The 13664-nt window shown below is 47.5% G+C and overlaps 1 protein-coding gene across 1 annotated transcript in view; it reads right to left on the minus strand.

Annotated features, from left to right (window-relative positions):
• The window catches only part of LOC147701284 (alpha-tectorin-like), a 550081-nt gene that overhangs the window by 129227 nt on the left and 407190 nt on the right, over nt 1–13664 (minus strand). Inside the window, exon 19 of the mRNA XM_086930016.1 lies at nt 12015–12263. Coding sequence (XP_086786142.1) covers nt 12015–12263 — 249 coding nt within the window. The remainder of the gene's footprint in view (nt 1–12014; nt 12264–13664) is intronic.

The raw sequence follows: 13664 nt of genomic DNA on the forward strand, positions 1-13664 counted from the left end.
GGCAGTGGGCCACCAGGTATTGTCCCATGCGGAGGGGGAGGGTCTGAGGACGAGGACCTCTGACTTCTCCAAGTTGAGCTTCAGGAAGCTGCTGTTCATCCAGGATGCGACGTCCTTCAATCCTTCCTGGAAGATGAGTCTGGTGATGACGGCGGCCTTGGTGAGGGAGAGGATGAGCTGGGTGTCTTGGCATAGGATACTATGTTGAGTCCGTGCTGTCTGACAATTGCGGCGAGGGGGCCATGTAGATGTTGAAGAGCGTGGGGCTGAGCGATGATCCTTGGGGCACTCCGCAGTTGATTTCTGTGGGTTCCGAGAGGAAGGCTGGCTGTCTGATTCTTTGGGTTCTAACGGTGAGGAAGGAGCAGATCGATTTGAGGGTGGTTCCCTGTATGCCAGTGTCGAGGAGTCTGGCGGAGAGTGTGCGGTGGGAGACGGTGTCGAAAGTTGCAGAGATGTCGAGTAGGATTAGGGCAACAGTGTGTCCTCGGGTGAGGACGATGCGGATGTCATCTGTGGTGGAGAGTAGAATGGTTTCAGTGCTGTGATTGCTTTGGAATCCGGATTGGGAGGGGTCGAGAATGGAGTTTTCTTCGATGAACTTTGTTAGTTGGGCATTGATGATCTTCTTGGTGACTTTGGCCATGAAGTGGAGGAGGGAGATGGGGTGGTAGTTCTTGAGGTCCATGGGGTCTGCTGACTGACTTCTGCTCATTTCCAGTCATTGAGAAAGGTGCTGGTCTTGAGGGTGGTGTTGATGGTGCATCGTAGTTCGGGAGCGATGGAGGCTCTGTTATAGATGTGTGGTGGGCTGGGGTCTATGGAGGCCCCTGAGTGGATGCCTTTCATGGTCGAGGTGGTGTCTTCAGTGGTGACTGGGGTCCTGGAGGAGACGGTGGGCTGGCTGTCATTACTGAAGAGGGAGGTGGTTTCGGTGTTAGGTGTCTCATTGTTGAAGTGGTCATAGAGGCTCTTGATTTTCAGATGGAAGAGGGGTCCGAGCTTGTTGCAGAGGTCCTTGAAGGGGGTGATGTCCGTGGTTTCGCTGGGGGGGCTTGGTGAATTCCTGGATGACGCTTTAGAGTTCCTTGGAGTTGCTGGAGTTGGCAATGTGATTGTTCTGGATGAAGGTCCTTTTGGTAGATCTGATGCGCTGGTGGTATTCTGTCATAGCGTTTTTGTAGGTGGTGCGATCTTCTGGCATTTTGCTGTTCCTCCAGATCATCTCTAGACATCTGCAGGTGTGTCTGAATTCTTGGAGGTCGGTGGTGAACCAGGTGGCCTTCTTGGGGTGCTGTCTGTTGGAGTTGCGTAGGAGTGCGAGTTCATCTGCGCAGTTGGCGCTCCATCTGTGGAGTTCTTTAGCTGCGAGGTTAGCATCGGTTGTGGTGGTGGGGGCGTCGCAGTTGTGAGTATAATTGAGCTGCTCCTCAGTGATTTTGCTCCATTGTCTTCATCGGGGGCCCGTTACAGGTTTGGGGGCGGTGGGTTTGTTGATGTTGAAGTGTACACAGTGGTGGTCTGTCCCGGGGGGGTTGTGTGGTGTGGGTGAAGTGGATGTTGTTACCTCCTGTGAAGATTGGGTTGAGGGTGTGTCCTGCCTTGTGGGTGGGCATGGTGACGAACTGTTTCAGGCCAATGTTGGCGAGGTTGTCCAGGAGGGTGGTGGAGTTTGGGTCGCTGGGGTTGTCGAGGTGGAAGTTCAGGTCTCCTATGAATTTGTAGTCCATGGAGGCGATGGTGTGGGGTGCGATGAGGGCGGTGACGATTGTGGCTAACGAGGCTCAAGGTCTGTTGGGTCTGTAGGCGAGTGTGCAGCGGAGAGTGGTTCTAGGGCTGGTCTGTTTCTGGGAGTGGAGGTGTTCGCCGGTGGAGAGGGAGTCATTCGTGGTGGAGGTGAAGTGTAGGAGGGAGCTTTTGTGTACAATGGCGAATCCTTCCTCCTGGACTGTTGGGGCTGTCCTTCCTCTGTATCTTGTATCCACCGGGGTTGGCAGTGGTGATGTCAGGGGTGTAGTCTGCCCTGTTCCCATGATGCACTGGGCCAGGGACAGACTGATTTGCATATAGCCAGGTTCTGAGCTGGGATGGTGCAGTGAGATAAATAACGGTGATGGATCAAGCCCTGATCTTTGGACTGGGTAAGAGTGGTCTGCTTAATTCAGACACTCTGTTCATCACCACCCCCTTTTCTGAATCATTTTTGGCCACTATAGGTGTGGCAGGGTATACTCAGACATGAGTCCCTTTCTCACTGCATCATCAGGATTCAAGCAAGCCGGGCCGAAGACGGCTGAAATGCCAGAAACCGGTCCCCGGTAGCTTGTCTCCTTTCTGGTGAAGAATTGGCTTAGTAGTTTAGTCTGCCCTGTTCCCATGATGCACTGGGCCAGGGACAGACTGATTTGCATATAGCCAGGTTCTGAGCTGGGATGGTGCAGTGAGATAAATAACGGTGATGGATCAAGCCCTGATCTTTGGACTGGGTAAGAGTGGTCTGCTTAATTCAGACACTCTGTTCATCACCACCCCCTTTTCTGAATCATGTCAGGGGTGGAGAAGGCATTGGCCCAGGTTTCAGTAAAGAAGGTCATCTCTGGTGAGAGGGTGTTCGAGGAGGGTCCAGATCTCAATAGCATGTCTGTGCAGGGAATGTATGTTGAGGAGGATGCACCTCACGGTTTCGGAGGTGTTGGCGTTCGGTGCGGAGGTAGTGGCCCTGAGTGCTGGTGGTGTCGAAGTTCTGGCGGCATTTGCGGCAAGAGAACTGTCTGTGGGTGATGCTTGGGGTGGACAGCTGGCAGTTGTTGTTCCTCCCATGGTTAAGCACGAGGAGGGTAGCTGTGTAATAGCAGTGGATGGTTGGAGATCAAGGGTTCCTGGCGCTGGTCGCGGTCCAGTCGCAGCTGGGGGGCTTGCCTTAGGTGCGCCAACGGCTGCCATTAAATAGGGGAGGGGGAGGGAAAGCTCGGCTGGGAGGCGGCTGGGGGAGGGTATAAAAGGGGGTGGTGATGGACGGAGCATCTGAACCAATCAAACACTCACACCCAGTCAACAGATCTGGGTTTTATCCATCACTGTTCTTTAGCCCACTCTGCCACCCCAGTTCAGACATGGCCATATGCAAATCAGTCTGACCCTGTGCCTCATGGGAACAGTCCAGCTCGAACTGCCAAGCCAAGCCTTCCCAGGACCGGAAACAAGCTTCAGAGAACCGGTTTCTGGCATGTCAGCTGTCTTCAGCCCGGCTTGCTTGAATCCAGTGGCAAAGTGAGCAAGGGACTCACGTCTGAGCATACCCTGCCAATTTATGGTGAACAAAGAGGTACAAAAGGGGGTGGTGATGGACGGAGCATCTGAACCAATCAAACACTCACACCCAGTCAACAGATCTGGATTTAATCCATCACCGTTCTTTAGCCCACACTGCCACCCCAGTTCAGACATGGCCATATGCAAATCCGCCTGACCCTGTGCCTCATGGGAACAGTCCAGCCCGAACTGCCAAGCCATGCCTTCCCTGGACCGGAAACAAGCTTCAGAGGACCGTTTTCTGGTATGTCAGCCGTCTTCAGCCCGGCTTGCTTGAATCCAGTGGCAAAGTGAGCACAGGACTCACGTCTGAGCATACCCTGCCAACTTATGGCGAACAAAGCGATACAAAAGGGGGTGGTGATGGACGGAGCATCTGAACCAATCAAACACTCACACCCAGTCAACAGATCTGGGTTTAATCCATCACCGTTCTTTAGCCCACTCTGCCACCTCAGTTCAGACATGGCCATATGCAAATCAGTCTGACCCTGTGCCTCATGGGAACAGTCCAGCCCGAACTGCCAAGCCATGCCTTCCCTGGACCGGAAAAAAGCTTCCGAGGACCATTTTCTGGCATGTCAGCCGTCTTCAGCCTGGCTTGCTTGAATCCATTGGCAAAGTGAGCAAGGGACTCACGTCTGAGCATACCCTGCCAACTTATGGCAAACAAAGCGGTACAAAAGGGGGTGGTAATGGACGGAGCATCTGAACCAATCAAACACTCACACCCAGTCAACAGATCTGGGTTTAATCCATCACCGTTCTTTAGCCCACTCTGCCACCCCAGTTCAGACTCTGCAGGACCCCCACCCCCTTGAACATCCTCAATGTCTGGAACCCAATCTCCACTGAGGACACCATCCGCCTGATGAACTCTATCCACTCAGGATCCCCCACAGACCCATGCCCTCACCACATCTTTAACAAAGCAGACTCCATTATAGCACCGCACCTCCGAGACGTCATCAACTGCTCCCTCAACTCCGCCACCTTCCCGGAAAGTTGGAAACATGCCGAACTCAGCGCCCTTCTGAAGAAACCCACAGCTGACCCCACCGAACTCAAAAACTACCGCCCCATCTCGCTCCTTCCATTCCCGGCCAAAGTCATCGAGAAAGCTGTCAACAACCAGCTCGCCGCCTTCCTCGAAACCAACAAATCCCTCGACTCCTCACAGTCCGGCTTCCGAGCCAAACACAGCACTGAGACTGCACTCATCGCAGCAACAGACGACATTCGAACTCTGCTAGACAACGGAGACACAGTCGCCCTCATCCTCCTCGACCTCTCCGCAGCCTTTGACACAGTTTGTCATAGCACCTTAATACAACGCCTCAGAAACATCAGAATCCAAGGAAAAGCACTGGAATGGATCACCTCGTTCCTTGCCGGAAGAACTCAGAGAGTCCGACTTCCACCATTCAAATTGGAAGCTACCGAAGTCATTTGCGGCGTGCCACAAGGATCTTCACTCAGTCCCACCCTCTTCAACACAACCTCAACATCATCTCCTACGCCGATGACACTCAACTGATACTATCACTCACCAAAGACCCCAACACCGCCAAAACCAACCTACATGAAGGAATGAAAGAAGTAGCCGAGTGGATGAAGCACAGCCGTCTAAAACTGAACTCAGACAAAACTGAAGTCCTTATCCTTGGTACCTCCCCCTCCGCTTGGGATGACTCTTGGTGGCCAGAGGCCCTTGGAAAAGCACCCATCCCGACGGACCACGCACGGAACTTAGGTGTCATCCTGGACTCCTCACTCTCCATGAACAGACAAGTCAACGCCGTCTCATCTTCTTGCTTCAATATTCTTCGCATGCTCAAAAAAACATTTCGCTGGATCCCCACCGAAACTAGAAAAACGGTCACCCACGCACTGGTCACGAGCCGCCTGGACTACGGAAACACCCTATACGCCGGTACCACCGCAAAACTCCAGAAAAAACTCCAACGCATCCAGAACGCCTCAGCCAGACTCATACTAGACATCCCGCGTAAAGACCACATCTCTGGACACCTGAAAAACCTCCACTGGCTCCCCGTTAACAAGAGGATTACTTTCCGCCTCCTAACCCACGCACACAAAGCACTCTACGAACTTGGACCCGAATGCCTCAACTCACGACTTTCCTTCTACACCCCCTCCCGCCACCTACGATCCTCCAACCAAGCCCTTGCAACTGTACCTCGCATCAATAAAACCACCATGGGAGGCAGATCCTTCTCCTACCTGGCAGCTAAAACCTGGAACTCACTTCCCACTCACCTTCGCCTCACTCAGAACCACCTTACATTCAGAAAACAACTTAAAACCTGGATATTCGACAAGTAATTCCCCACCCTTCCTCAAGCGCCTTGAGACCCTCTGGGTATGTAGCGCGCTACATAAATCACTTGACTTGACTGACATGGCCATATGCAAATCAGTCTGACCCTGAGCCTCATGGGAACAGTCCAGACCGAACTGCCAAGCCATGCCTTCCCTGGACCGGAAACAAGCTTCCGAGGACCGGATTCTGGCATGTCAGCCGTCTTCAGCCCGGCTTGCTTGAATCCAGTGGCAAAGTGAGCAAGGGACAAAGGACGGTGGAGTGGACATAGAGGAAGGCAGCAGGCACAGATAGGCACGTGAAAAAAGGCACAAGTGAAAGGAATACGAAGCACAATACAGGGGCACATGAACAAGGCAAAAAAAGTAAAAATATAGGGCACAACACAGGGGCTGGCGAAGAATACTAAGGCCCAAGTCAAGAATATGAAGTACAATACAAGGGCACAAGAAACGGGCACAAAAAGTCAAAAATATGGGGCGCAACACGGGGGCTGATTACCAAGGGCACAAACCTGAGAGGAAAGCGGACAAGAACATGAACACTGCTAGTAAGGGCAGCATCACCACAAGAGAAGTGGCACACCAGCGGAGCTGCGTGGGTGAGAGGAGGTCTCTGACCAGGAAGTCAGATGTCTTGCTCCGCTATCCTCGCAGCGGCTGCCTTTAAATAAGGGAGGTGGTGTATTGGACCAAGGGGAGACTGAACCGGGCACGGCTACTGCCCCTTAAAATGATGGAAGTCAATTCAGCTAAAACGCACCATCCAATTTAGTAGCCATGCTCGCTGAAGGAACCCCAATGCCAAGGGCTATATAGGTGAGCCAAGTACCCATATCAGAACTATAACTTGATTAACCTTTATTCCCTTCAACTGTTCCATGCTGACTGGGGTAGCCAATATATATAGCCTTTGGTACAGAAGAATTATAATTAAATAATTTCAAATTGTGGCATGTGGTCAGTATCATGTCTGGTCTATAAAGTCTAATATATGCCTAATAGAGGATAAAAAGACAAATCTATTGTCCAAGGCTGATAAAAAGACAAATCTATTGTCCAAGGCCATGGTGCTTCCATGTGCTACGCAAGTGTGGCTTGGTGTTGATCACCCAGGACAGTCAGTCAGGGCAAACAATCCCAAACTACAAATGACATCCAAAAGACCTTCTATGAAGTCATCAAACCTTCCCAGAAGTCTTGTTATTTGAAGGATGTGCCAGTCATATTCTTGGGCAAATAGCCATGGATCAGACAAATAATTTGTCATGAGATCAAAGTGAAAGTGACCTGACCCGGGATGGACGGGTGTGGTGTGGGGAAGCGAGTGATTCCAGGAAGGGGGTGGGGGGGACTTAGAGGTCAAGAAGGTCATAGGGGTAAATTCTGCAGAGATAGTGAAGTGTTCCTGCATAGAGCACCTGGCTACCTAGATATAACACACCTGTTACTCTGGGAAGGGATGTAGCCTATAATGGGTCTCAGCATGGACTGAAAATGTAAAGGGGTGAATCTAAATAGTATCTGGATGCAGCACCATAGACGTGTACAGTGTGCGGATCAGGTCTTCAGAGTGCTCAGGACATGACATAGTCAAGTGGGCCTGCAACAAGTGTAGCTTAGTAGATGAGCAAAAGAAGAGGGCCAACATATTGCCTGTAGTACAGTATGTCACATCAAGGGAGAAATGTAGGGGAGAAGTGTACCCCTAGAGCATGTCAGTTAAGATCTTTTCCCACATGAGTCTAAAGAAGTGTTCCCAAATCATTTAAAATGTTGGCCATTGGTTTTGTTCCCATATCATTTACGAAGTTGGCCAATGGTTGTGTTCCCAAATCATTTAAAAAGTTGGCCACTGGTCATTAGGTTTGTATAGATTACGTTCATGCCCTGCCATTATTATCACTCATTCATTTAGTCTAGGTGTTTCTGGACTTGTGGGGTCTTCTAAAGTGTGCAGACTTGGGAGCCATAGCCAACCACATGCTCCAATGTGAAGTAACCCCTTCAATGTTGGTTATCGCATATAACATGATTAGTGGGACTGAAATATAAATAATGTAGCCAGACAACAAGTCCACTGATGCATCCATTTGAGACCAAAAATGGGAGAAATTGTGGCAGTATCAACAAAGGTGTAGCATGTTGCATCTGGCCTGTCGAGATATCCTGCAAGGTGAATTCAGACTCATGGAGCCCGAGTGCAGTGTAAGTGTGGTCTAAGCCCTACATGTAATATTTTAAAGTAGCTAATTTAAGACTATCTTACCTGAACCCCTTGTCATGGTGTGTTAGGATGTTAGACTATTTACCTTTGTCAAATTGGACAGAGAGTTTAGTCTGACAATTGGTTTAGAGTGTGTCGCGTTGAAAAAAGTATTCACATTATGGTTTAATACAGTCCAGACACTACCCCTTTGAAGTTACTAAAGATTCTAAAATACTTCTGTATTGGTGAGACAGCAAGAGAGTATGGTGAGGCACCCAGTTTTAACATATACAGTGTGTGAGTTGTGTATCTCCCCGTAACTGAGGAGCATGTAGTACATAGGGCTTGAATACCTCCTCAAAATATTTGGACCGCCTGCAGTAGAGCATGGCATCAATTACATAAAGGCCTGTCCTTGCCAACTCTGTCCAGAAAATCACCCATTTGTGAATCTTAAGTCTTATGTTGCTCCACAGGACTGCTCTCATGTGCAAGTACCTTTCCATCCCAAGATGTTTATTTGCCATGTCAATGTTTTGTCATGTAGAATAGGGTTAAAACCTTCTGATGTCCTACCAACAGTGCAATAGAATACTTCTAGATCTTCTCTGTTGATATTTCTCCATTAGAATACACTATGCACGAGTAAAGCAAGGGGGCCCCATGATGGAACTGGTGAGCCAGGGAACAGGACTCCACACAAGGGAGACATATACTCTTGCAGCTTTTGTCGGGTGCAGTTTGGTGGGTTTGCGTCTAGGTCTCATCAAACCCCAAATACATTTCTCAATCAGAGTCAATCTCTCAGAATAGTGATATGAAAGGAAAGCATCACAGATATGTAATTAAAATGTGGCGATGTTGACGTTTTGGTATGTTCACCTTGCCCCGTAGTCAAAGTTGAAATGCTGACTTTCACTGAAAATCCTCTGCTGTCCACAGCAAAAAAGGATGGATGATTTCACAAACCATATCCCTAGAGCCACTATTAAGAAAAATTCCCAGTTATTTCCTGTTTCTTGAAACCCAGCTGAAGAATAAGTTACCAAGTACTTCCCCACCTATGGCCCTAGACATTAGTAGTACCAGAGGATTTTATTAATGGAAATATTGGAAAAATTGATGATTAGCGACTTTACCACTGGTATCAAAAATGACGGCTCCGACAATGTCAATGGGATGTAATCAATCAAGAGTAAAATCCTCTGGGGACTTGTGGGTGTTGCAGTACCGTTCACCAGGATTGATTCATGGATCTTAGCACCCAAAGGCTCTAACCCCAGGATAAAGACTAGGGGCAATGGCAGACAGTGCTGTCTCACGTAATTTCAAATGTGTTGAATAGGAAGCCTTATACCCAGCTTTACTTCTGTCTGAATTGCAAACCTAACAATCTCCCAGCCTTATCCAACTGCTTGTAATGATTCTACTTCAACCACAGCAGCGCATACTCTGCTTAACTTGAAGTTAGCCTTCATCGATGTGGCATTATCATGCACAGTGGGGTCCTATCAGACATTTCTAACTTCCTTTGGTCTTCTTTCATTTTCAGCTTCTGCAAAGCTGACTCCCTTACCATCAATCCCATAACATATGTCTTGCTCACTGTCCACAGGGTCAGGTGGGATGATACTGAGAATTTGCTATCAGTCCAGGAGTTTGCCATACACAATTGTAATTACGTCTTTTCCTGTTGTTGCCTGTACCTATGTACATTCATGCCCCGACAACCAGGGGCATACTAACTCTTAACCCAGCTGCAATGTCACAGGAGCATGCTCAGCATGGTCAGATATACAGCTCTCCCAGATATGGATCAGAGTTACACATTGAGCAATACAGAAGCTGACATCAAATAACAAATCAAAACGCATGCAGGTGGAATGAACACAGGATAAAAAGATATGGGGCTACATTTAGAATGTAGAAGTCAATAAACTGTTTGTTAGGGTAGTGGATGACATTATGCCTGCCACCCAGACAGACTTTCATCTGCCAAATTTAGAAATTACCACTACCCATGATGGAGGTTCCTATCAAGGTAAAAAATGTTTGATTGCCATTGCTTTTGATGGTCATCCACCAATCTTTTAAAAACTTTCTCTTTTTCAAATACAAAATAATTACCCCCTCACCCAAGGAGTTTTTTCCGTTGGTGTAAGGATCATGTGTTTTCTTTATCCATGGTGATTTGGCTTAGGTAGAGGAAGAGGCCCGTCCTGAATTTTGCTGCAGTCAATTTCTGTCTCACCTATTAGCATAGTAAGATGCACACCATAATATGGCAGGCTGGGCCTGAGCTAGATGCGCACTTAGAGCAGATCCTGTGCACTCTCTGAAATTCCAGAGGGGGGAGAAAGACATACCCAAATGTACCGATGGGAAAAGACCACAAATGATAACTCAGTGCATTCAGGTACACTTCAAATTCTGTCCCTCCTAATCTTCTCCCAGTCCTTTCTTACAAATACACCATCTTACTATGTAGATTCCACCATTCCTGGTTCCAGTCTGGCATGTTAGTAACCTGCTCCACGGGAGACTCCGAGGGCGTGATATGCCTTTTCACAGCATTTAGTCTATTCTGAAAGGAGGTAATGTCCACACGCGTAGACTTGAACCCACCATGTTGGAGAGATTCTTTAGTATCTGTGCCAGTTTCTTTGCCTTGTCTGTAATTGCCCCTGGGAAAAGGAGCTACACTGTGGAGATCCCTACATGATGGCTAATCATCACCAGCATGAAGTCCCTAGTCGCATTCCATGGTCCTTGAAATAATATGGTTGAAAGGGTCAGTAGAATGGTGGTGAAAGGTGCTTACCAGGTGGGTGTATGAAGAGCACTGAGTCTCAGGGGCTTAGAATAAGCACTATGTGGAGGTCCACCAGATGAGAATGTTCTGTTGTCGCAAGGATCATGCAATATAAAGGATCAGTATCTGCAGTACAATGGGGTTGTAAGGGGCTCGCTCACGCGTGCGGAGCCAAAGATGTCTTGGTGACTAAATCTGAGAGCACATTAGAAAGATCATCCACATAGTGCCAAAATCTACAACAGTTCCCATTGAGCATGGCAGGAAAAGGTCACAAGACCCTGCAAGTGGATGGTAACTTCAGTGCAGTACTCTCCGTGGTCTGTCTGAGAACAAGGACAGTGGTGGTTTTATGTCGTGATGTTTGGCAACTGGAATCGTGCCCCTGATTCCTTGCTTCAGCCCATATGTAGACTTAAAGATCAAGCAGTCATCACTTCAAGTGCCGTTCCTGGATCGATCAACCTTGGCATAGCGTTGTCATTGGTCCCCCACATAGATGTGCCCAGGGCATTGGTGACTTCCAGGTCCCAAGCTCATTTTTGATGTTCCAGATCACTATGGACATTGCAAGCTACAGGAGCCATAAAGTCAGTCAGGGATGGGGAAAAGCAGACTAGATTGCAGGACCCTTCCTTCTAGGTTTTAATCTCATTGATGAGCCCGGGAAAGCTTAACTGATGGAGCCCACTCTGGCTATGTTACCAATGCTAGCCATTAACGGCTGAGCAACGGGTATTTAGCGGGACCAGGAAGAGCTCTCTTGTGCAAATCCAAGCCATGCCTCCTCTCAGGTTCTTGATTCTTGAGTGAGAGACTTTTCAAGGGGGAATGTATCTTTGCAACCATAGATAAAGTGAAGTTTATGAAAAAGGTATTCATTTGCTGATCGGGTATTGTATGCTGTGTGGTATGTGCAGGGATTTGACGGGGAGGTGAAGTATGTATTTATCAATCCAGTTGGCATCATTTTACTTTGCCTCTAAATAAACGTGTTCTGTACTACAGTGCTGTGAGCACATTCCCTGTTGCTAATCCTAGAATCCTTCTATCCCCAATCTTTATATGTGAAGCAAATACTATTTTATGCCAAGGAAAGGTGGAGGCACAGGTCTGGAGGAAGACAAGTGAAGGTAGGTAACAGGAAAGCATTTCAATATCATCCTGTCAAGTATCAGGTCAATACATAATTTAATATTCAAGAAAGACAGAATCCTCTACAACATCATAGTATTCAGAGCCTTGAACAACAGGGATATTTTTACATCATTTGTTTATGAGTGAAAATACAGGCCAAGAGCACTTCCATGAGGGCGTAAAAAAGATACATATACTTACTGGTTTGTGATGAGGTCCCATCGGATGCCTGATGAAGAATCGCTGCTTGCAGTCGCCCAGCACTCTGCTATGGTCAGTACAAACATAGTAGGGTTAGCACCCGAAATACTGAGGCCAACATATACTGTGTCGTCCACACTAAGCTGGATGGGAGTTTGGGTAAAATGCTGCCTGTACTTGGGGTCTTGATACAAGAGCATGGTGGTCTTGTAGAGTCCATGGTCATCTGGAAGTTTTGTGCTAACGATACTAGCAAACACAAAAGACAAAAAAACAAAAAAATAACTATTTAACATCAGTGTCAGGCTCCCAAAGTTGATGTATGACTGCAGTGTGGTACAGATGGACTGTCACAAGTAGCTGGTATCTCCTAGCTACTAAGCGCACAATGATAGAATTAAAGTCATTAGGCACACACGTGCACTGGCTACCACTCTGCCCAGTCATCTAATGCACTATCTACCACTCCCAGGGACATTGCACAATCGTACTCTCAATCTACCACTCCTCCTCCGTGTGAAGGGAAGATCCAGATAATCATCAACCTCTTCCAGCATCAACCTGGCAGTCTAAGCTGCACAGGAGCGCACATATAATGGCATCACTCCAGTTGAGTGTGACTAGGTTTACACCCCTCCATTGGCCTTAGTGTCTCATTGATGGAGGCTTGCTCAAGCTTGTCCCACAAGCTGCTATCATTCTTTCCTTAGTGCATATAGGCTAGGGAGTAACTAGGAGCATATCAATACTTCTCGATAGTCACTCACATAAGCAGGAGCGGTACTATTGTTAATATGCTTGCCTCTTTCAATGGCCAAATGGCTGGCCTTGCTTGGGTCCAGAGGGTTCTGTGGACTGATATGTAAATGTGGTGGTTGTAAACCTTGGAAGCGATGGTTCATCTAGACATCAGCTGACTATGCAGGGCCACAGAGGTTTCATATTCTAATAGACTAAGAACTGCTTGCCCTTTTAAACAGAACTACATGTGAGGATACCCATACCACTTAATAATTTCCTAGATCTGTGTAGAGCAGGATGAGATTACTTCTTATTGTCACTTATGTCCTGTCTTCCCATAGCAGTTCTGGAAATGGTTCGAAGATCTCATTTCTTCTATGCACATGTGCCCACATGCATCAAACTGAATTGCATTTGCAAACAGTGCGAATCGCAAAATTCGTCCGTTTGCGAATGCAATTCATTGATTTGGGATGCATTAAGCTTTTTTGCTATTTTCGCAATTTTAGAAATCGCAATTATGTTGCGATTTCTAAAATTGCAATTACATTTAAGACATCGCAATTTGAGATTTCTTAAATGCAATGCATGATCATTTCAAAATTGCAAATTCGCAATTTGGAAGAGGTAAATTAGCGTGAAGTTGGACTTCATGCTAATTTACCGAAAACTTACAAACATGCACAAAATTGCATTTTTGAAAGTTGCATTTTACACACACATGTCCTTGGGACATGTGTGTGTGTAAATTGCACTTAAGTTTAATTTCAGGGGTGCAGGGAGGGGTTCTTTGGACCCCCCTGCATCCTTGAAATTGCATTTTCAATTTGTGATTCGCAAATTGAAAATCGCAAATTGTGAATGCCTTCCCATTGATTCCTATAGGCCTCTTGGCCCATAGGAATCAAT

This window comes from Lissotriton vulgaris, chromosome 7, assembly GCF_964263255.1.
Source record: "Lissotriton vulgaris chromosome 7, aLisVul1.2, whole genome shotgun sequence".
In the NCBI taxonomy this organism is placed as follows: domain Eukaryota; kingdom Metazoa; phylum Chordata; class Amphibia; order Caudata; family Salamandridae; genus Lissotriton; species Lissotriton vulgaris.